Raw genomic sequence first — 23,574 nt, forward strand, 5'->3', positions numbered from 1 at the left:
TGTTGGTGGTCAGGACTGGAACCACCTGGCCAGGCCCTCGACAGTGCTGGTCCTGCCCCTGGCCTTCATCACTGCGTGGCACACCGTGCAGAAATGCTCCGCCCAGAACGCAGGCTGATGCATGCTGTAGCTCCGCCTCCAGCTCAGGTGACGCTCCAGGTGGGCGGGGCTCCGCCAAAGAAGCCTCAGGTACCGGGCGAGGCTGTGCACGCTGGCAAAGTCGTCTACATGGATGAAGGATTCGGCCGGCAGGAATCGCTCATAGTTCTCCCGCGTCGGCCCGAGTACGATGGGGATGGCTCCGGCCCGCAGAGCGTTCCAGACCTTCTCTGTGATGTAGTCGGTGTGCTGGGAGTTCTCCAGCGCCAGGTAGAACTGGTAGCGGGCCACCGTCCGCACCAGGCTGTGCCCAGGCAGGGCGAGGCCGGCACTCCCAAACACGTCCACGCGGACGTACCGGCTCAGCTGGCGGTAGAACGCCACACGAGCCTGAGACTCCGCCCAGTTACTGATGACCCAGGCGAGGAGGCAGGGCCTGGGGTGGGGGGAGGAGGGGACATGGAGGGGGTGTCCATGACTGCTGTGGCGAGAAACCAGGTACCCGTAGGGAAGGAAGATGTCTGAGTCTGCTCTGTAGCTCATGGTGAGATTGAACATGCCTTCAAACCGCTTCAGGTTGCGAGTGTGAGAAGGAGACTCGAAGTTCATCCAGATCCATTTCTGGTCACGTGGGCGTGGGTCTAATGGGAGCATGCTCACGTTGGTCGAAATCTCCCGGTGGTGAAAGATGACAGCATCTGCGCTTGGATACGCGTGCCTGTCGTCTGTGAGCGTGCAACCGCTAACGCCGTAGCGCGCCTCGCAGTCTGGTAGTTTGCGGATGTGTCCGAATGGGTGAGTCCAGATGACTAGCATTGCAGTGGCTCCGGCGTTGCCCGTTGACGCTTTCCGCAGGTTGAACACACACAGGCCAACTCCCAGCAGGAATATAACACCTCCCAGGACGTACACACACATCAAGGAGCAAGACGTTCGCAATATAAACACTTGACATTGTTTACGACGGTAAATAATGGGCGGTTTGCTGAATCTATTAACTGAAAAACGTCCTGGCGTTCTCCACCTGGTCATGACTTCCATGAAGTTGTAACCAGTCCCACACGCTATGCCAGAAACTCCTGCATGATTCTCTTCTCCTGCTTGATGTGTCACTCTTTGAAAGAGAAATTGTAACTAGTTCCTCTGCCTGTGGATCAGATTTCAAGAGCAGACATTCCGATCCTCCCCTGTGAGCCTAGGAGAGTGTTTACGCTCTCCGGTTACAGGAATGAACGTCATCGTTCATCGATCTTCTTTCATTTTGTATCGACTATCATCGTTCTTTGAAGCGCGATTAGAAGGTGGTATGAAACGGATCCTTGACTGGAGCATACCGCGGGCCTGGGTTCCAGTTTTACCGACATCTCTGTTCATTGTTGGATGCACACACACCGTTCGGCGACGTGGCGCCTCCAGCTCACGGATGAATCGGGTCTTTGAGAGGCAGACCGTTACTGGTCGGTTTAGGAGGCATTTCCAGAAGACATAAACACAGAAGCTGGCTGTTCTTGCTGCAGTGCTAATAGCCTTCTCTTCAGACATTGTGGCATAGTGGCAGTCTGGAATCATATTTAGAGAGTAGCCTACATTAAGCCCAACAAATGCAGATGTTATTTCATACCTCGAGAAACACTATCATTCAAACAAATACTAAGCCAATGTTTTGATTTATTTGACATTTGATTCACTAACAGTGAATTTGATCTTAAGTTCAACAAATCTCACTGTGCACCCCATCCCACAGCATAAAACAGGGAAGAGACCATCCATGTTTTGTCACCTGGACTTATTCTTCTGCTGTGATTCCTGTCCTCCAGGGACTCTCACAGAGGTGTGGAAGCTTCTGATAGCCGACAAGTCACACTTATAATGGCTTTCCTTAAGGGAGATTTACTATACGTTTAACTTAATCATATTTTTATTCTGAAATATATTCCAGACAAATCCTCAAACTTCCCTTGCTGAAATAAAATGGTATCTGTGTTGAACAGTCTCACCCCCCGGCTCCCATCCCTCACCCTCCCACCATGCAGCCAGGTCAAGCACATCCCTCACCCTCCCACCATGCAGCCAGGTCAAGCACATCCCTCACCCTCCCACCATGCAGCCAGGTCAAGCACATCCCTCACCCTCCCACCATGCAGCCAGGTCAAGCACATCCCTCACCCTCCCACCATGCAGCCAGGTCAAGCACATCCCTCACCCTCCCACCATGCAGCCAGGTCAAGCACATCCCTCACCCTCCCACCATGCAGCCAGGTCAAGCACATCCCTCACCCTCCCACCATGCAGCCAGGTCAAGCACATCCCTCACCCTCCCACCATGCAGCCAGGTCAAGCACCCTCCCACCATGCAGCCAGGTCAAGCACATCCCTCACCCTCCCACCATGCAGCCAGGTCAAGCACATCCCTCACCCTCCCACCATGCAGCCAGGTCAAGCACATCCCTCACCCTCCCACCATGCAGCCAGGTCAAGCACCCTCCCACCATGCAGCCAGGTCAAGCACATCCCTCACCCTCCCACCATGCAGCCAGGTCAAGCACATCCCTCACCCTCCCACCATGCAGCCAGGTCAAGCACATCCCTCACCCTCCCACCATGCAGCCAGGTCAAGCACCCTCCCACCATGCAGCCAGGTCAAGCACCCTCCCACCATGCAGCCAGGTCAAGCACCCTCCCACCATGCAGCCAGGTCAAGCACCCTCCCACCATGCAGCCAGGTCAAGCACATCCCTCACCCTCCCACCATGCAGCCAGGTCAAGCACATCCCTCACCCTCCCACCATGCAGCCAGGTCAAGCACATCCCTCACCCTCCCACCATGCAGCCAGGTCAAGCACCCTCCCACCATGCAGCCAGGTCAAGCACATCCCTCACCCTCCCACCATGCAGCCAGGTCAAGCACATCCCTCACCCTCCCACCATGCAGCCAGGTCAAGCACATCCCTCACCCTCCCACCATGCAGCCAGGTCAAGCACCCTCCCACCATGCAGCCAGGTCAAGCACCCTCCCACCATGCAGCCAGGTCAAGCACCCTCCCACCATGCAGCCAGGTCAAGCACCCTCCCACCATGCAGCCAGGTCAAGCACATCCCTCACCCTCCCACCATGCAGCCAGGTCAAGCACCCTCCCACCATGCAGCCAGGTCAAGCACATCCCTCACCCTCCCACCATGCAGCCAGGTCAAGCACATCTACAGAGAGAAACAGAATAAATCCTCCGAACTTTTCCACTGCAAGCATAACACACAAGTAGTGTGACTGACACTCTCCGTCCCCACAAGCCTTCTTCAAACATCTGAGAGCTGCCAGGCTGGTTTGGTTAGACTCTGCAGGTGAGACCAAGCCTATATGTGAAGCATGAAGCATCATAGACGCCTGATGGAACTGGAACTGGGACAAATACTGAAAAGCACTACTCTTATGAATACTGCCACCAAGCCTGGTGATGTTGATAATTCATCTGAAAAGCTGACTTATTATATGATATAGAATTCGACTTGGACACTAGTTTTCCTTGCACATGGCCAGGCTTCCATTTCTAATACCTGCATGATGTTCAACACTGGATTATCATAGTATTTTAAGAAATGTTCAATACGTTCAAAAGTGACACATTTTTTATAAAACAATAATAAATATATGAATGTCACAGGAAAATGTATAAAAATACACAATATTGAACTGAAGGTCTATGGTAACTCAACAGCACTGTCTGTGATCGAACTATGGTACATAAGGACAGCTAGCCTCCATCCTCCTCTGGCTACATTGACTTCAATACAAAAACAATACAAAGATTTAGGGAAAATATCACAATGGTCATTCCTGCTGCATTAATGACTCGAATGAACGAGATTCAAAGAATCGAGTCAGTACAATGATCCGAACTTCCCATCACTACCAAGTGGTGTCTCATGTCTTAGGGGTATTACATTTACATTTAGCAGACGCTCTTATCCAGAGCGACTTACAGTAATTACAGGGACATTCCCCCGAGGCAAGTAGGGTGAAGTGCCTTGCCCAAGGACACAACGTCATTTGGCACGGCCGGGAATCGAACCAGCGACCTTCTGATTACTAGCCCGATTCTTTAACCGCTCAGCCACCTGACTCCCTGTCCTGTATGTCTTCACCCCTAGCCCTTAACACTCAGTTTCGAGGGACAGGGGCTGGGGTTAAACTAAGGGAAAGGGGTAGGGGTAAGAGAATTGGGATTTGGCCTAGAACTCCACTTCGCGTTTTACCTATTCGAAAAATTGCCATCTTACGTTCAATAAACTCCGATCCGTGACAGTCGTATTGAAAACGTCCATTCCACATTGCTGTTCAATAACCACCCATACTGTGCTACTGCTCCGTTACAGGTTTTTTATATTTCCCTTTCCCCTGACTCCAGCCCACACGTTGTATTGCCATCAGCGTCTCATTCCTCCGCGTCATTCCAACCTCGATATGACTCAAGATGGCCGCCAATGCAGGATCGATGTCTCAATATTGGAAACGCTTTGATTTACAGCAACTACAGGTCAGTCTGTTTCCAAGTACTTGCTGTGGCTCTTAGCGTTTCAATAATTTGTTCACTCTCCACGCCAACTTTAAGTTCCCCTTTAACTTCCAAGTTGGTTTTTCGGGACAGGTTCTCTCGCATTTGTGAAAGTGGCTCTCTCCCGCTGATCATAAATTGATGCTCTTTGTTCGATTTGCATTGATCGGACACGACAGCAGGTCCTCTGAGTCTTGAAGTCGCGGGAAGGCGCTGTCTCGTCACAGGCAACTCGCAGTCTCAAACTGAAAACGTTTAAATACCCGATTTACAAAATGTGTGTGCCGTAATTAACTTGACAGAATAAAGACAAAGTAGCTAGCAAGCCTTTACATTTTCCTGTGCGGTTTTGCTGTGTCGGTAGTGTCAGACTGCCAGTACAGTAGCTAACTGCTAGCATGACACAAGCTAGCTAGCTAGCAATACACAGAGGTGTCATTACAATGGAAAAATTAGTTTTTAACTTGACACGCTTTTGTGAATGTTTCTACTTCCGGGCCAGTATGCTAAGTAGCATACTAATCCTTAAATGCACACGCATACACACAGGTTTCTAATTGGAGGTAGACTGGCGTAGTTTGGGGTGGAACATTTACTTTTAGTCATTTAGCAGACACTCTTATCCAGAGCGACTTACAGTAAGTACGGGGACATTCCCCCTAGGCAAGTAGGGTGAAGTGCCTGTGTGTGAGAGAGAGTTCTGTATGCAGGGTTACAGTAGTGTGTGTGTGTGTCAGTTCTGTATGCAGGTTACAGTAGTGTGTGTGTGTCAGTTCTGTATGCAGGGTTACAGTAGTGTGTGTGTGTCAGTTCTGTATGCAGGGTTACAGTAGTGTGTGTGTGTCAGTTCTGTATGCAGGGTTACAGTAGTGTGTGTGTGTCAGTTCTGTATGCAGGGTTACAGTAGTGTGTGTGTCAGTTCTGTATGCAGGGTTACAGTAGTGTGTGTGTGTCAGTTCTGTATGCAGGGTTACAGTAGTGTGTGTGTGTCAGTTCTGTATGCAGGGTTACAGTAGTGTGTGTGTCAGTTCTGTATTCAGGGTTACAGTAGTGTGTGTGTGTCAGTTCTGTATGCAGGGTTACAGTAGTGTGTGTGTGTCAGTTCTGTATGCAGGGTTACAGTAGTGTGTGTGTGTCAGTTCTGTATGCAGGGTTACAGTAGTGTGTGTGTCAGTTCTGTATGCAGGGTTACAGTAGTGTGTGTGTCAGTTCTGTATTCAGGGTTACAGTAGTGTGTGTGTGTCAGTTCTGTATGCAGGGTTACAGTAGTGTGTGTGTCAGTTCTGTATGCAGGGTTACAGTAGTGTGTGTGTCAGTTCTGTATGCAGGGTTACAGTAGTGTGTGTGTGTCAGTTCTGTATGCAGGGTTACAGTAGTGTGTGTGTCAGTTCTGTATGCAGGGTTACAGTAGTGTGTGTGTCAGTTCTGTATGCAGGGTTACAGTAGTGTGTGTGTCAGTTCTGTATGCAGGGTTACAGTAGTGTGTGTGTCAGTTCTGTATTCAGGGTTACAGTAGTGTGTGTGTGTCAGTTCTGTATGCAGGGTTACAGTAGTGTGTGTGTGTGTGTCAGTTCTGTATGCAGGGTTACAGTAGTGTGTGTGTGTCAGTTCTGTATGCAGGGTTACAGTAGTGTGTGTGTGTGTGTGTGTGCTCCCTCCACCTCTCTCTTCTCCACCTCTCTTCTCTCTCCCTCCACCTCTCTCTTACATTTACATTTACATTTAGTCATTTAGCAGACGCTCTTATCCAGAGCGACTTACAGTAAGTACAGGGACATTCCCCCGAGGCAAGTAGGGTGAAGTGCCTTGCCCAAGGACACAACGTCAGTTGGCATGACCGGGAATCGAACTGGCGACCTTCGGATTACTAGTCCGACTCCCTCACCGCTCAGCCACCTGACTCCCTCTTCTCTCTCTCCCTCCACCTCTTCTATCTCCCTACATCTCACTTCTCCCTTGATCTCTCTCTTCTCTCTCTCTCCTTCCATCTCCCTACTGTGTATGTTACTGATTATAGCAGAAGGCCCTCTAGTCTGAGATCTCACATCACTGCTGTTCCGTTGAGGTGAGTCAGGTGGCTGAGTGGTGGCTGAGCGGTTAGGCAATTTGGCTAGTAATCAGAAGGTTGCCGGTTTGATTCCCGGCCGTGCAACATGACGTTGTGCCCTTGGGCAAGGCACTTCACCCTACTTGCCTCGGGGGAATGTCCCTGTACTTACTGTAAGTCGCTCTGGATAAGAGTGTCTGCTAAATGACTAAATGTAAATGTTCCACCCCAAACTACGCCAGTCTACCTCCAATTAGAAACCTGTGTGTATGCGTGTGTGCATTTAAGGATTAGTATGCTACTTAGCATACTGGCCCGGAAGCATCTAGGCCTAGATAAACACTCTCCAGGGTACTGCAGTCTCACGGGGAGAGGAGGGAGGAAGGTAGAAAGAGAAAGGAAGGGAGAAGAGCCAGAGAGAGGAGGGTATGGAGTAAATCCCTGCCATAGTAAATTCCTTGTTTGTGCAAACTTATTTGGCGAATAAAGCTGATTCTGATGAGCGAGAGTCGAAGGGCAGGGAGAGAGGGAGATACAGGGGTAGTGTAGAATGAGAGTTGGAGAGGATTGTCTGGATGGAGGGAGAGGGGGAGAACAGACATTGAAGACATGACACAATGTTATCCGTCCCAAATATCTACTGTCTGTGTTTGGCCCAGTGTCTGGAAAATCTCACATAAAGAACAATTAATACACACAGTAAAACATGCTATATTAAAGACTTGGGGTGGGGTGGGAGGGGGAGAAGAGGAGGAGGAAGAGGAAAGGAGGAGGAGGTGGAGGAGGAAAAGGAGTGGAGGAGGAGGGTGGGAAGGCGTTGTCCTGGTCTACTGTTATTTATTTTAATGATGTATAGGTGTATCTCTATTTTAGCCCCTAACGTATGTGTGTGTTATGTGTGTGCTACACGTGTTGCATGTGTGTGTGTTGCGTGTTTGCAGAGAGAGCTGGATGCCACCGCCACACAACTTGCTAACAGACAGGATGAGAGTGAGCAGTCAAGAAAGAAACTCATCGATCAGAGCCGCGAGTTCAAGAAGAACACGCCCGAGGTGAGACACTCACTCACTCACAATCCTATCACTCTCACACACACACACACACACACGCACACACACGCACACTTTTTCTGATAGGGGGCCACATATCAAAAACATACCAGGGTCCACACTGACGCCACAAAGATCCTTAATCACAGGCTTGTTAGAGAGAGAGAGAGAGAGAGAGGGGGGGGGGGGGTGGAGGAAGAGAGAGAGAGAGAAAGGGAGAGAGAAAGAGAAAGAGAGAGGGACAGGGACAGTGGGAAAGGGACAGTATAAAATGTATGTTGACATGTTTGGTGAACACTTTCTAGAGAGAACATTTGTTAGAGAGGGAGAAGGGGAGGGGTCAGTGAGCTAGTCTAGACAAACCACCATGCTGACCTCTGATGTAACAATGAGCAGGGTTCAGAGAGGTCAGGAGGTCATTACCGCCCTAGACAAGTGCCTGGAACCCGGGTGGGATTTGGACCCTGGACAGATACGGTTAGGGGTTACCTGTGACACATGCTGATTTTCTTCTGCCCCTCTCCTCCTCCTACTCTCCCTCCTCCTACTCTCCCTCATCCCCCTCTTCCTCTCCTCCCCCTCTTCCTCACTTCCCCCTACTCCACCCCCAGTCTAACTCAGTCTCTTAATTTTCAGGATGTACGAAAACAGGTGGCTCCTCTACTGAAGAGTTTCCAAGGAGAGGTGAGTTTCCCTGGGGAAGGGGGAGGTGTTTGTGTGTCTGAGTGTGTGTGTGTGTCTGAGTGTGTGTGGTGCTACAGGGCTGTGCTGGCCTGTGTGTGTGTGTGTGTGTGTGTGTGTGGTGCTACAGGGCTGTGCTGGCCTGTGTGTGTGTGTGGTGCTACAGGGCTGTGCTGGCCTGTGTGTGTGTGTGTGTGTGTGTGTGGTGCTACAGGGCTGTGCTGGCCTGTGTGTGTGTGTGTGTGTGTGTGTGTGTGGTGCTACAGGGCTGTGCTGGCCTGTGTGTGTGTGTGTGTGTGTGTGTGTGTGGTGCTACAGGGCTGTGCTGGCCTGTGTGTGTGTGTGTGTGTGTGTGTGTGTGTGTGTGTGGTGCTACAGGGCTGTGCTGGCCTGTGTATGTGTGTGTGTGTGTGTGTGGTGCTACAGGGCTGTGCTGGCCTGTGTGTGTGTGTGTGTGTGTGTGTGGTGCTACAGGGCTGTGCTGGCCTGTGTGTGTGTGTGTGTGTGTGTGTGGTGCTACAGGGCTGTGCTGGCCTGTGTGTGTGTGTGTGTGTGTGTGTGGTGCTACAGGGCTGTGCTGGCCTGTGTTCCAGGTTGCCTGGCCCCAGGGAGGAGAACAGTTAGACATGTTAAACAGGCTTATTCTTCTGTTGTTCCTCTCTCCTCTACTCAGATTGATGCGTTAAGTAAAAGAAGTAAAGAAGCAGAGACTGCCTTCTTGAACGTCTATAAGAAACTAATCGATGTTCCAGGTAGGGGTGTGTGGGAGAGAGAGAGAGTAGATGTGTGTGTGTGTGAGAGTGTAGATGTGTGGCTGACAACACAGTAGATATGTTCTAACTACCTCTCTCTCTCTCTCTCTCTTTCTTTCCTTCCTTCCTTCCTTCCTTCCTTCCTTCCTTCCTTCCTTCCTTCCTTCCTTCCTTCCTTCCTTCCTTCCTTCCTTCCTTCCTTCCTTCCTTCCTTCCTTCCTTCCTCTGTGTGTGTGTAGACCCCACCCCAGCGTTGGAGCTGTGTGTGCAGCTGCAGGTGAAGCTGCAGAGGATGCACGATGTGGAGATGGAGAACAGCAAGCTGAGGGAGACCCTGGAGGACTACAACAGAGAGTTCACTGAGGTCAAGAACCAGGGTGAGACACACACACACACGCATATACACAAACAGGCATATACACCCACACATATACGCACACACATACACATGTCTGACTCTCTTAGTGGACGACATTGATCCTCTTCATCTTAAATGTTTAAGTTGAATTAAGCAGCCTTGATGGGCAGAGCTCAGAAGGGTAAGACGAAAGACTCTCCTCTATCGATTATGGACTGGACTGGGAGACTGGAGTTTAAAGGTGACATGACATGCTGTTTTTGGATGCTTTTATATAGGCCTTAGTGGTCCCATAATACTGTATCAGAAGTCTCTTTCCCGAAATTCAGCCTTGGTGCAGAATTACAGCCACTATTAGCAGTCCCACAAGGAGCTTTCCTCAGAACGCGCTGTTTTGGTGTCTGTAGCTTTAAATGCTAATGAGGAGCGGAGGAGCGGCACCATGCGCTAATGTTTACAATGGATGTATCGCAATGGCTGTAGCCCCGTTGCTGTAAGATGCCTCGAATTTGCCCATTCTCATCTGATAACCCTGGTTTGCAGAGGTACACACAGTCATTTCAATGAGGGGAAAGGCGGATATCGCGCGCGCCATAACACCAACAGCAGAAATGTTATCCAAATAACAAAGAAGTGTACAACACTCAAGTTACAGCATGTGTATTCACACACATACTTGATGCTATCTACCTTTACATTAGCGACAGTAACTCGGAGCAGAGCTAATGTTACAGCCACATTCTAAGGGTAACAAGCTAGGTAACCATATACAGTAAAGCTACAAAATGATATAGCGTTAGTTAACTTACTTGTCCGAGGTTAGTAGCTGGACGAAGGACAGTTAGTACTGATCCAGAATTTAATTTCAGTAAGGCCAGTTTTGTATTAGCTCAAGTTGAGGAAACAGTCGTGGCTGAAGTGTTTGGCGCAGACATACAAAACAAATGCGCCTACAACAGAAGTTGTGTAGGCGCATTTCCAGAGAAAATAAAATTAAGACACTGGGTCTTCAGAGGCTCGGATGAAGGAACTGTAGAAAGATTTTTGTTTTCCTTTGTACATCCAAACTGAGCAAATGTAATGCTTCGTTCGTTTGCAAGCCATGATGTCTCTCGAGGATAAAACACTTGCACGGTCGTAGCTCAGTTTCTTATGGGCGGGCCAGATTATCTGGGCGGGCAAAGCAGAGAGAGGAGGTAACCTTCCTCCTTGTGACGTCACAAGGAGGAGATTTTCAAACAGAGCAATTGAGCCTTCATTTTCTCAAAGGCGGAGAAGAACACCCAGGGCTTGGTTTACATCTATCGAAAATTCTAGCCACTGGGGGACCAAAGGCAGGCTAGGGGAACTCATATTAATGTTAAATAACCTCCTAAAGTGAAGTTTTCATGTCATGTCACCTTTGTCACTCACGAGTATACATACACATACACACACATGCACATACACACACACACACATGCACATACAAACACATACACACACACTCCCTTCTCTTCTACCCTCCCACCCTCACCTACCCTCTCTTCCCCTCCCCCCCCTCACCTTACCTCTCCTCGCCTCCTCCCCTCTCCTCCCCTCTCATCCCCTCCCCTCCTCTCCCCTCCTCTCCTCCCCTCTCATCCCCTCCCCTCCTCTCCTCCCCTCTCATCCCCTCCCCTCCTCTCATCCCCTCCCCTCCTCTCCTCCCCTCTCATCCCCTCCCCTCCTCTCCTCTCCCCTCCTCCCCTCTCATCCCCACCTCACTTCCTCCCCTCTCTCCTCCCGCCCTGTAGAGGTGACCATCAAGGCTCTGAAGGAGCGCCTACGTGATAATGAGCAGGCGGTGAGGACGCATGCCCAGAATCTGGCTGAGGAGAACCAGCTGCAGCTCCTGCATGACTACGCCGAGAAGGAGAGGTCTGGTCTGGTTCTCTTCACTGGAAATACTTCTAGGGAACATGAAGGATTGTGTCCTTGAGGGTTTAGGTTGTTTGAGGGGCAGTTCTATGGGCGTATGTGAAGCCCTCTGTGACATTGCAAATACATTTGATCTGATGAAGGATTGTGTCATAATATACAGTATATCAGTTATTTTATTCTCCCTCCCCCCGCCCCCCCATTTCTCCTACAGGAAGTTGCAGGAGAATGAGGACTCCATGTCATCCAGACTGGAGGAGGCTGACCACCAGACCCAGATCCTCCAAACAGGTTAGACCAGTACACACCAGTACACACCAGTACACACCAGTACACACCAGTACACACCAGTACACACCAGTAAACCAGTACAGGCCGGTACATTTACATTTATTCATTTAGCAGACACTTTTATCCAAAGCGACTTCCAAGAGAGAGCTTTACAAAGTGCATAGGTCACTGATCATAACAACAAGATAACCAAAAAACATCGCGAGTAGCCAAAACATGAAGCACACATTGTGAACAACCAAAGTAAGTGCCAAAGGGAAGAACCATAAGAGCATGTAGTTAAACAAGTTACAATTAAACAACATGAACTGCTATAAGTGCAAGTGTACCTGTGGAAAAAAGCAAGCAACAGTAATAAAAACAATATATCACAGCGAGAACAAAAATTTAAATCAGTTACCACTAACCACAAGAGCAACAAGTCTCTAAGCAAGAGTCATTGTGATCCTTGAGGAAACTAACATCGGGTCAAGCGAACCATTCCTAAGTACCGTTGTACTCCCGGAACAAGTGCGTCTTGAGCCTTTTCTTGAAGGTGGAGAGACAGTCAGTGTCTCTGATGGAGGTGGGGAGTTGATTCCACCACTGGTACACTGGTACAGGCCAGTACAGGCCAGTACAGGCCAGTACAGGCCAGTACACACCACTACACACCAATACAGGCCAGTACACGCCAGTACAGGCCAGTACAGGCCAGTACACGCCAGTACAGGCCAGTACAGGCCAGTACACGCCAGTACACGCCAGTACACGCCAGTACACGCCAGTACAGGCCAGTACACACCAGTACAGGCCAGTACACGCCAGTACACACCAGTACAGGCCAGTACACGCCAGTACACGCCAGTACAGGCCAGTACACGCCAGTACACACCAGTACAGGCCAGTACACGCCAGTACACGCCAGTACACGCCAGTACAGGCCAGTACACACCAGTACAGGCCAGTACACGCCAGTACACGCCAGTACACGCCAGTACACACCAGTACACACTAGTAAATTTTGACCAGTACAAACTAGTCATGTTAAACCAGTGCATAGTATGACATCTGTATCCCAGTATAACATCTGTATCCCAATATAACATCCCAGCATGCTCTGGTGTTTTCAGCACTTGAAACAACTCAGGCAGAACTCTTCGATCTGAAGACCAAGTATGATGAGGAGTCCACAGCTAAGTACGTCTGGACATACACACACACACACACACATACACACACACACACACACACACACACACACACTGCTCTAATTTAGGTAAACCTTGCTTAGGGCACCAAATGTGCTAGGACCGGCACTGCTCACCCCTTGGCCCCATACACCTCAGCCCTGGGCCCCATACACCTCAGCCCTGGGCCCCATACACCTCAGCCCTGGACCCCATACACCTCAGCCCTGGGCCCCATACACCTCAGCCCTGGGCCCCATACACCTCAGCCCTGGGCCCCATACACCTCAGCCCTTGGCCCCATACACCTCAGCCCTGGGCCCCATACACCTCAGCCCTGGGCCCCATACACCTCAGCCCTGGGCCCCATACACCTCAGCCCTGGACCCCATACACCTCAGCCCTGGGCCCCATACACCTCAGCCCTGGGCCCCATACACCTCAGCCCTGGGCCCCATACACCTCAGCCCTTGGCCCCATACACCTCAGCCCTGGGCCCCATACACCTCAGCCCTGGGCCCCATACACCTCAGCCCTGGGCCCCATACACCTCAGCCCTGGGCCCCATACACCTCAGCCCTGGGCCCCATACACCTCAGCCCTGGGCCCCATACACCTCAGCCCTGGGCCCCATACACCTCAGCCATGGGCCCCATACACCTCAGCCCTGGGCCCCATACACCTCAGCCCTGGGCCCCATACACCTTAGCCCTGGGCCCCATACACCTCAGCCCTGGGCCCCATACACCTCAGCCCTGGGCCCCATACACCTCAGCCCTGGGCCCCATACACCTCAGCCCTGGACCCCATACTGGGACCTCATGTACGTACATTTGCAAACGTAGCGTTATCAGCGCCATGGCCAACCCACAGACAAAGCACGCTGTGATACTTCAGCTTACGTCGTATTTACCAACCCTGCAGTTCTTGGGTAATCAGCGCCTTTTTCCGCCCACTATACCGTACATTGCGAGCATTTAAACGTGCAATTGAATGGGCCTTCTTCTCTATTTCTATCATGGATCAGCCACCAAAGTCAAAACAGCAAAAACAAAGATTTAGTGATAACGAAGTTGATGTGCTTGTTCATGAGGTAACAGCGAATTTAAATATTATACATGGCCGGAATTCCACACTGACACAAAAACTGTAATATTGCATGGATGCTTGGGGCCCTATCTTGCACCCAGTGCAATTGACTTTGTCAACGATGCAAGTATCATTCCTAGTTTGCACTCGACGCAAAGCAGACCTTTCCCTCCACAGACGCACGTCGGTAAATTCCCGGGGGCGGTTCAGTGAAAAAAGGAGGCATGTTCCGGCGCAAACGTTCCCTGGTGCTATTTTGCAGTTTCAGAAAAACAATTCCGCCACTGACCAGGAAAAAAGTAGTCTAAAGTCAATGGCGCGTTATTCAGAGGCTATTTTAAGGGCGCAAGCTTGGTCCGTGCACACTGCTGGCGAGGCCAGGGTCTTCTTTCTGAGAAGCTACGTTACATTGTTTTGATTTATGGCGTGTTACATTTCTTCAATTATTATAAAAAGATTTTCATGAGAAATCTCTATGTAGCCTTGATTTGTAACAATTGTGGCAATTTCCTCCCACGCCTGTTTAATCAAAGCTAATTTGGGTGGGTTTCTTCTCCCATCTCCATCAGAATCTCAATCAGAATTCGGTTTATTCGCCATGTAGCCTATGTTACACAAACACGGAATATACTCTGGCAGGAAGGTGCAAAAAATAAACATATACGGGTCTTAAATTAAGTAAAAAAGTACAATAGTTAAACTAATTCTAAGAACTAAACAATTAAAATATATATTAAATATATATAAAAATAAGAATTTGAATTTGAATGAGCAACATGAGCGGGCAATTTAGTGTAATGAGAAAACTGCTCTGCCTTTCCCATACAATGTCACTTCTCTATCTGTTACGGCCCTGACTAGAACGTCGGTCTCCTCGGCTGTGAACCGCTCCTGGCGTGCGCCTGGCAAATCCGCCGTTATAATAGCAATCCGCCATGGAACAAGCGCTGCTCTTAAAGGGAATGTGAGATGACGCTCTGATTGGTTTATTGCACGTTACGCCCAAACCACACCCATTAGTAATGTAGCTACTTCGGACCAACCCATTTTAGATTTGCGCCAGGCGCAAAGTCATTTATCCCGCCGGCAAAATTGCAACCGAGCCGGGGTCCCGCCAACAAAGTTACTTGCGCTTTGCGTTTTGATACTTGCGTTTCAGATCGTTAAAATAGGGCCCTTAATCTGTAACGCCTAATGATTCTGTGTTCACTCAACTGAAAAAGTGTGATCCTTGTGGGAAACGGCAGCTCGTCTCCTTGGCCTATGTCGCGTCTGGCTCGGATTACTGCTGCCATTTCACCAGGAGGCATATGCGAGGAACCCCGCATTATGGTTTACACCTGCTTTTAAGAGGCGCAGAATTTTCCACACAATATAGAGGCGCGCTTTCAAGGGCGGTTTTTGTACATACCGCGGATTACATAATCAGGCGCACTTTACGCATCCCCTCCCATCTCTTTATGGGAAACTCCCTCTTTCCCCTTGACCCTTCCGTGAATGCATATGCATGACACCAAAAAGCGCAATTTGACATTTTCAGTTCCCGCGACAGGCAGTCTGCGCTTTTAACTCAGTACGGCATGTTTGTACATACCTCGCCATGCTTTTACGCGCACGTTGCGAAACAAATACGCCTGAAATGGGCGCAAAAGCGTTAGTAGATGAGGCCCAGAGAGTAACCTGAGCAGCACTGACTCTCTCCAGGATGATTACCAGGATCACTTTGAATTTGCGTGCTTCACTTTGCTTGCAACTGATGTTCCCATGGTAACACTTCCTATTCCTCCTCAGGGCCGATGAGATTGAGATGGTGATGACAGACCTGGAGAGAGCCAATCAGGTGAGACCCCCCCTCCCCATTTTGTAATTGAAAAATACAAATTTAAAAACATTTAACCCCCCAGACGTGATCTTATCTTTGTAGGTCACTGCAGGCCTGTGGATTAGTAAGATAACACCACTAGCATCCCTGTCACTGCAGGCCTGTGGGTTAGCAAGATAACACCACTAGCATCCCTGTCACTGCAGGCCTGTGGGTTAGCAAGATAACACCACTAGCATCCCTGTCACTGCAGGCCTGTGGGTTAGCAAGATAACACCACTAGCATCCCTGTCACTGCAGGCCTGTGGGTTAGCAAGATAACACCACTAGCATCCCTGTCACTGCAGGCCTGTGGGTTAGCAAGATAACACCACTAGCATCCCTGTCACTGCAGGCCTGTGGGTTAGCAAGATAACACCACTAGCATCCCTGTCACTGCAGGCCTGTGGGTTAGCAAGATAACACCACTAGCATCCCTGTCACTGCAGGCCTGTGGGTTAGCAAGATAACACCACTAGCATCCCTGTCACTGCAGGCCTGTGGGTTAGCAAGATAACACCACTAGCATCCCTGTCACTGCAGGCCTGTGGGCTAGCAAGATAACACCACTAGCATCCCTGTCACTGCAGGCCTGTGGGTTAGCAAGATAACACCACTAGCATCCCTGTCACTGCAGGCCTGTGGGTTAGCAAGATAACACCACTAGCATCCCTGTCACTGCAGGCCTGTGGGTTAGCAAGATAACACCACTAGCATCCCTGTCACTGCAGGCCTGTGGGTTAGCAAGATAACACCACTAGCATCCCTGTCACTGCAGGCCTGTGGGTTAGGGTTAGGGTTAGCCACCTCCCGGAAATGAGGTTGGGATGTCTGTTATTGTCAACGATGCTACGAAGTTGGGGTGCGCTGACTGCGCTCACCATGCATACCGTGGGAGGAGGAGGGTTGTCCTGCAACGGCAGCTGGAGTTGGCACCGTTGCTTCTCGAAGACAGTGGAATGTACTGCATTTTACCTTTAGCTGATGCACAACGTTGGTGCTTATTCATTGCAACAGTGTTCCTTACAAGAAATTATCTTCGAACATATATTACACGTCACTTCATCCTTATCTTTGGCTTTGTTAAAATGTAGCCAAGCCTTTGACCGCTTAGTACGTTTAGCCATCGTAGCTAGTAACAAAATGAGAAATGTAGCGAAGAAGGGCGTAAGCCAATTAAATTCTTCTTCTTTTAGTTTAAAGGCGGTTGGCAGGCCATTCAATTGAATTTAGTAATTTTATTAGACAATCGATGTATGTTTGTGCACCAGTGATTTGATGACCTGACTTATCTCGAGACATAAGTTACATTATATTACCTAGTCTCGATAGCGGTATCGATAAGCTCGGACCTTATTGATCTTCGGGTTTTGAGAAATTTGGAACCGGGTCCTTACAGAACCGGGCATCGATCCCCATCCCTACTCAGAAGATAACTACTGTTTCATGTGCTAATGTGAAGGGTCAGATTAACATTTGGTGCCCCCCCAGAGAGCAGAGGCAGCCCAGAGGGAGATGGAGGCTCTGAGAGAACAGCTGAGCTCCACCAAGCATGTCCTCCTCCAGGCCTCCTACAACCAGGCCCACCTGGACAAGGTACCAACCCTTTATCAAACCCTTTATCATCACCTGTCCACTGATCCATCGATAGCTTTGATTTCATACTTAGATTGAGTGTAGTAGTAGGATTAGGACTCCTTTCATCTCCTCTCCCCTCTCCCTCCCTTCTCCTTCTCTCCCCGCTCCCCTCCCCTCTCCTTCTCTCCCCGCTCCCCTCCCCTCTCCTTCTCTCCCCACTCCCTCCCCTCTCCTTCTCTCCCGCTCCCTCCCCTCTCCTTCTCTCCCCACTCCCCTCTCCTTCTCTCCCCGCACCCCTCCCACCCTCCTCTCCCCCAGGCGGTGGGTGTGGAGGGTGTGGATGGCTGCAGCCTGCAGGCGGAGCTGGGCGCGAAGGAGAGGGAGGTGGGCCAGCTTCTGGAGGATTTACAGAAGTTACAGACCAGCCTGAGCATGCTCAGAGAGAGCTCCGTCTCTCAGATCACTACTCTGAAGACCCAGTTACTCAGCACGACCACCACGCTCAGGGTACCCACTCACTTATACACATTCATATATACACACTCATATATACAAACATACACTTTTATATATACACAAACACATATACACACATATACACAAACACTGTGGCAACCAAGGAGGGTTTGACCTGTCACTACTCAGGGGAACACACGACCCTTGAAAGGTAAGCCCGTGAAAGGGCATTTATTCAACCAAAACGTACTGCATAAAAACCACTATCAAAACAACAACTTCCCTCCGATGAGGGCTTTCTCGGCACACCGAGGTTTGGGGTTGGCTCTAGGCCTGAGAACAGCAGGCTCAGACAGTGGCTGGGGCTCACCTACATGGTGTTTCCTCTACTCTTTCTTTCCTCTCCCTGGTCTTGGGCAGGGCCGCCTTTATCCAGGGTTGCTTCCTAATCAGCCAACGAGGCTTAGCTGAATCCCTCGTTGGCTGACACATGTTACGGTCTTCGTTGTCTAGGGGGATACCATTAGACTGTCACCGATACTATGGCTACCAGCGGCGGGCATGGACAGGTGATACTGGGAAGGAGAAGCAGGAAAACTCACCCCAGCCAGGTAGACTCCCACCCCGGCCTCAGGGACAGCTCAAGCCATCGCTCCATTTGGCGAACAGCTCGTTAGCGGTTGGTATAATCGATCAGTTTAATATATACATTAAGCACGGCGTCACACAAAGGAAAGGGGAACAGGCAGCAGAGGGGAAACAACCGCAGAGGGGAAAAGAAAACCAGTAAACAACTGGTCGGCACCAAGGGTTACACCTCCAAAACAAACTGATGCCACCACCTTTCTGTCATCCTGGAGTTCAGAAGGGCTAAACCCCTCCCCATGATTACCTGGGCCCCAATCAGGACACAGGGCGTAGTCCCACTGCCCTTTCAGTCACCACCATGTGCATTGCCGCCGTGCCACTAAAGTGTTATCATTAAAGTTACTTCCGAGAAGGGAATATGAAACATTCCCATCTTATACCCTGCCACAAGGCGTGCACACACATACACAGTCATATACACACACACACACAAACACCAGGACACCAGTGCCATCTCTCCTGTATCCATCTCCTAGTTTCTCTCTCTCTCTCTCTCTCTCTCTCTCTCTCTCTCTCTCTCTCTCTCTCTCTCTCTCTCTCTCTCTCTCTCTCTCTTGCCATCTCTCCATTTCTCTCTCTCTCAGTTCAGTTCAAAGGGCTTTATCTGCATGAAAACAACAATTGTTCATTTCTCTCCATCTCTCTCTCCATCTCTCTCTTGCCATCTCTCTCTCTCCATCTCTCTCTCGCTCTATCCTTCTCTCGCTCTTTCTCTCTCTCTCCATCTCTCTCTCTGTCTCCTTCTCTCTCTCTCTCGCCATCTCTCCATCTCTCCCAGGAGCTGGAGGAGAAGCTGCAGGAGCAGGCTGACTATGAGGAAGTGAAGAAGGAGCTGAGGTGAAGAGTGTGTGTGTATGATTGTTGAGCAGTTGTCAATGTTTGCTTGGCTGCTAGTGTCGGTATTAAACGTTTGTGTTGATATCCACAGCATCCTCAAGTCTATGGAGTTTGGACCTGCTGACAGCTCTCAGCAGGTAAACTGTCATATCTCTCCACCTCCTTTTACACCTGTCTGCCTTGTACACCTTGGACATTACACTCTCTTCTCCCTCTTCCTCCTATCTCTCTCTTCTCCTTTTCCTTCTCCTTCTCTTCCTCCCATCTCTCTCTTCTCCTTTTCCTTCTCTTTCTCTTCCTCCCATCTCTCTCTTCTCCCTCTTCCCCCTATCTCTCTCTTCTCCTTCTTCCTATCTCTCTTCTCCATCTCCTTCTCCCTCTCTTCCTCCCATCTCTCTCTTCTCCCTCTCTTCCTCCCATCTCTCTCTTCTCCCTCTTCCTACTATCTCTTCTCCATCTCCTTCTCCCTCTCTTCCTCCCATCTCTCTCTTCTCCTTTTCCTTCTCTTTCTCTTCCTCCCATTTCTCTCTTCTCCCTCTTCCTCCTATCTCTCTCTTCTCCTTCTTCTTCCTATCTCTCTTCTCCATCTCCTTCTCCCTCTCTTCCTCCCATCTCTCTCTTCTCCCTCTCTTCCTCCCATCTCTCTCTTCTCCCTCTTCCTACTATCTCTCTTCTCCCTCTTCCTCCCATCTCTCTCTTCTACCTCTTCCTTATCCCTCTCTCTTCCTCTTATGTCTCTCTTCTCCCTCTTCCTGCTATCTCTCTTCTCCCTCTTCCTTCTCCCTCTCCCTTCTCCTCTTCCTTCTCCCTCTCTCTTCTCCCTCTTCCTCTGATCTTTCTTTTCTCCCTGTTACTCCTATCTATCTCTTCTCCTTCTCTCTCTTCTCTCACCTTCTTTCGTCTCCCTGTATTTTTCCCCTCCCTCTCCTCTCTCTCTCTTACATTTACATTTATTCATTTAGCAGACGCTTTTATCCAAAGCGACTTCCAAGAGAGAGCTTTACAAAGTGCATAGGTCACTGATCATAACGAGATAGCCACAAAACATTGCGAGTAGCTAAAACATGAAGCACACATTGTGAACAACCAAAGTAAGTGCCAAAGGGAAGAACCATAAGAGCATGTAGTTAAACAAGTTACAATTAAACAACATGAAATGCTATAAGTGCAAGTGTACCTGTGGAAAAAAAAAAGACAAGCAACAATAATAAAAAACAATATATCACAGCGAGTACAAACAATTTTAAATCAGTTACCACTAACCACAAGAGCAACAAGTCTCTGAGCAAGAGTCATTGTGATCCTTGAGGGAACTAACATCGGGTCAAGCAAACCATTCCTAAGTACCGTTGTACTCCCGGAACAAGTGCGTCTTGAGCCTTTTCTTGAAGGTGGAGAGACAGTCAGTGTCTCTGATGGAGGTGGGGAGTTGATTCCACCACTGGGGGGCCAGACAGGAGAAGAGCTTGTGTTGGGACCGGGCGGTCTTGAGCGGTGGGACCACCAGGCGGTTGTCTGAAGAAGACCGTAGGTGACGGGTGGGGGTGTAAAGCTGCAGGAGAGACTTGATGTAGACGGGTGCAGTCCCGTTCACTGCTCGGAAGGTCAATACCAGGGTCTTGAATCTGATACGGGCCATGATAGGTAGCCAGTGGAGAGAGATGAGGAGCGGGGTAACATGGGAGAGTCTGGGTAGATTGTAGACCAGGCGGGCCGCTGCGTTCTGAATCCTCTGAAGAGGGCGGGTTGCACATGCTGGGAGACCAGCGAGCAGCGAGTTGCAATAGTCCAACTTGGAGAGGACAAGTGCTTGGACTAGCAGCTGGGTGGAGTGCTCAGACAGGTATCTCCTGATCTTCCGGATGTTGTAGAGGGTGAATCTACACGACCGGGAGACCGCAGCAATGTGGGCCGTGAGTGAGAGCTCGTCGTCCATGGTAACCCCAAGGTTCCTGGCAGAGGATGAAGGGGTCACCGTCGCAGATCCCAGGGTGATTGAGAGATTGTGGGAAATGGAGGGTTTAGCCGGGATTATGAGAAGTTCTGTTTTGGCGAGGTTCAGCTGGAGGTGGTGCTCGGTCATCCAGGCGGAGATGTCTGTGAGGCAGGCCTCAATCCTAGCTGAGATCCCCGGATCGGTCGGGGGGAACGACAGGTACAGCTGCGTGTTGTCAGCATAGCAGTGGTAGGAGAAGCCATGGGAGGAGATGATTCTGTCTCCTTTTTTCTTATCTCTTCCTGCTTTCTCTTCTCCCCTCTGTCCTTGTCTCCCAGGACTCCAAGCCTCTGGAGGTGTTGTTGCTTGAAAGGAACAGGAGCCTCCAGTCAGAGAGCTCCTCCCTGCGCATCACCAACACGGAGCTGAACGGTGAGTCGGCTACTGGACCTGGTTCTGGTGCTTGGAACTGGTTCTGGGTACTGGTACTGGATACCGGACCTGTACCAGGTACTGGACGTGGACCTGGACCTGGTTCTGGGTATGGGTACTGGAGCTGATTCTAGGTTTTGGGTTCTGCAGGTACAGGATCCGACCTGATTGTGCACACGGGCAATAAGGGTTATTGTGTTTTTGAGGCTGTTATCGTGGTCACTAGAAGAGATTCCTTCTATTCCGATTTGCGCACCAAATCTTGTACCATTCGGAGCATTGCGACCAATAAATAAATCAATGCAAAAAATACAAAAAAATATATTTTTTAATCCCATCTGGAACCAAAAAATAGCAGGTTTAGGGTTACCGGTTTACCTTGCCCTGAGGTGAGCACTGTGCCAACATCATTGGGCTTTACAGGTCAGAGAGGGGCTGTAGACAACATCACTGGGCTTTACAGGTCAGAGAGGGGCTGTAGACAACATCACTGGGCTTTACAGGTCAGAGAGGGGCTGTAGACAACATCACTGGGCTTGCCTTAAACCCTCACCTTGACAGCCCGCCAACACAGACTATGGTGCAGACCTTTCCTGTACTGTTGCCTTATCAGGAAAAGAGACAGTAGAGATAAATCTGTCAGTAAGTGTTGGAAATCACAACTATCACTCTAACCCTGTCTACAGATCAGAGAGGGGCAGTGGAAGTCAAGTGAAAATAATCTGAATGACGAGTGTGCAGTGGTTTACTGACAACCCAGTGCTTCAGAGCCGCCGGCACACGTGTGGCGGGCGTGCATTTGCCCCACTCCTTTTCAAAGTGGTAGGGCCCCGCCCCACTCCTTTTCAAAGTGGTAGGGCCCCGCCCCACTCCTTTTCAAAGTGGTAGGGCCCCGCCCCACTCCTTTTCAAAGTGGTAGGGCCCCGCCCCACCACTTTCGACTCAGCTGAGTTTTGAGCTGAGTCGATAAAATACTTCTCCAAATTTCAGCCCGTTTACTCTGTTGACTATAACGCATTACTTCAAACGCTGACTGCAACAAATGATGCACCTGTCAGTCACAGTGATCTCCTAGCTACAGCCAACCCGGGCCCAGGGTCAGAGCATCGACCTCGCCCCCCCCCTCAACAACTCATTACTGCTAACGCTATCGAGCATAGACTGTGTTAAAAAACGAGTCAGTGCAGATGGTTCCTATATTTTGCCCCACCACTTTTGGACCTGTGGTGCCACCTCCTCAATGCTTGGTATTGATTTGGTCATTCCTGAGTTTCAGGGAAAGCTAGAAAGTAGGGCTGGGCGGTATGGCCTAAAATGTATATCACGGTATAATTTGAAGTACGGACGGGAAAGGTATATCTCATTCAAATTTCAAGTCCATTTGTTTTAATAGAATGCAATCCGCACCACTGAGGCTATTATACCGTACTCGGACAGATTTGGAGTCCGTGGGGTCTTTGCCACGGAAGAAGAGCTAATACTATGTAGCTTTCAACAGTACGTTTATGGGATCACATCAAAACAATATTCAATATTTGTAGTAAGCTAGCTATAATAAATGATTACATGGCTGAATACTCAATTCTGTTGGCCTACATTTTACAATTCTAACCAACCTGACATCCTTGCTTGCATGGTTACACTATTCCATGCTGCATTTTTGACGTTTGTCTGTAAACATCTGCAGTATTGTCATATGTGAAAACCGAACGATAAAGTCCTAAAATAAGGCTCTCCTCCATCTGTGCAATACCGGTAATTTTTTGCCATGCCTGGTGTGAATGGGGCTGAGACGAATCTTATTTCCGGAAGGCTGTAGCGCAGTTAGGATGGTATAGCCTA

The 23,574-nt window shown here is 49.7% G+C and overlaps 2 protein-coding genes across 3 annotated transcripts in view; one reads left to right on the forward strand and one right to left on the reverse strand.

The window, feature by feature from the left end:
- Positions 1-1,140, reverse strand: LOC136952124 (alpha-(1,3)-fucosyltransferase 4-like). Its single transcript, XM_067246814.1, has one exon. The coding sequence runs from the start codon at positions 1,138-1,140 to the stop codon at positions 10-12; it is 1,131 nt and encodes a 376-aa protein (XP_067102915.1). The 3' UTR covers positions 1-9.
- Positions 1,141-4,547: 3,407 nt separating this feature from the next.
- The window catches only part of cux1b (cut-like homeobox 1b), a 41,655-nt gene continuing 22,628 nt past the window's right edge, over positions 4,548-23,574 (forward strand). The window contains exons 1-14 of one of the 2 annotated variants that reach the window (XM_067245750.1): positions 4,548-4,631; positions 7,638-7,748; positions 8,382-8,429; positions 9,100-9,178; positions 9,418-9,555; positions 11,312-11,435; positions 11,650-11,726; positions 12,839-12,905; positions 15,776-15,824; positions 17,337-17,441; positions 17,742-17,930; positions 19,306-19,364; positions 19,456-19,501; positions 21,639-21,732. In XM_067245750.1, the coding sequence (XP_067101851.1) occupies positions 4,569-4,631; positions 7,638-7,748; positions 8,382-8,429; positions 9,100-9,178; positions 9,418-9,555; positions 11,312-11,435; positions 11,650-11,726; positions 12,839-12,905; positions 15,776-15,824; positions 17,337-17,441; positions 17,742-17,930; positions 19,306-19,364; positions 19,456-19,501; positions 21,639-21,732 (1,249 nt within the window). In that variant the 5' untranslated portion in view covers positions 4,548-4,568. The remainder of the gene's footprint in view (positions 4,632-7,637; positions 7,749-8,381; positions 8,430-9,099; positions 9,179-9,417; positions 9,556-11,311; positions 11,436-11,649; positions 11,727-12,838; positions 12,906-15,775; positions 15,825-17,336; positions 17,442-17,741; positions 17,931-19,305; positions 19,365-19,455; positions 19,502-21,638; positions 21,733-23,574) is intronic. The other variant, XM_067245749.1, reaches the window with a different exon arrangement.

This window comes from Osmerus mordax, chromosome 11 (assembly GCF_038355195.1).
Source record: "Osmerus mordax isolate fOsmMor3 chromosome 11, fOsmMor3.pri, whole genome shotgun sequence".
NCBI lineage: Eukaryota > Metazoa > Chordata > Actinopteri > Osmeriformes > Osmeridae > Osmerus > Osmerus mordax.

Bases quoted from the DNA above. Each gene is read 5' to 3' on its own strand.
- LOC136952124 (XM_067246814.1), bottom strand. From the start codon at position 1,140: ATGGAAGTCATGACCAGGTGGAGAACGCCAGGACGTTTTTCAGTTAAT.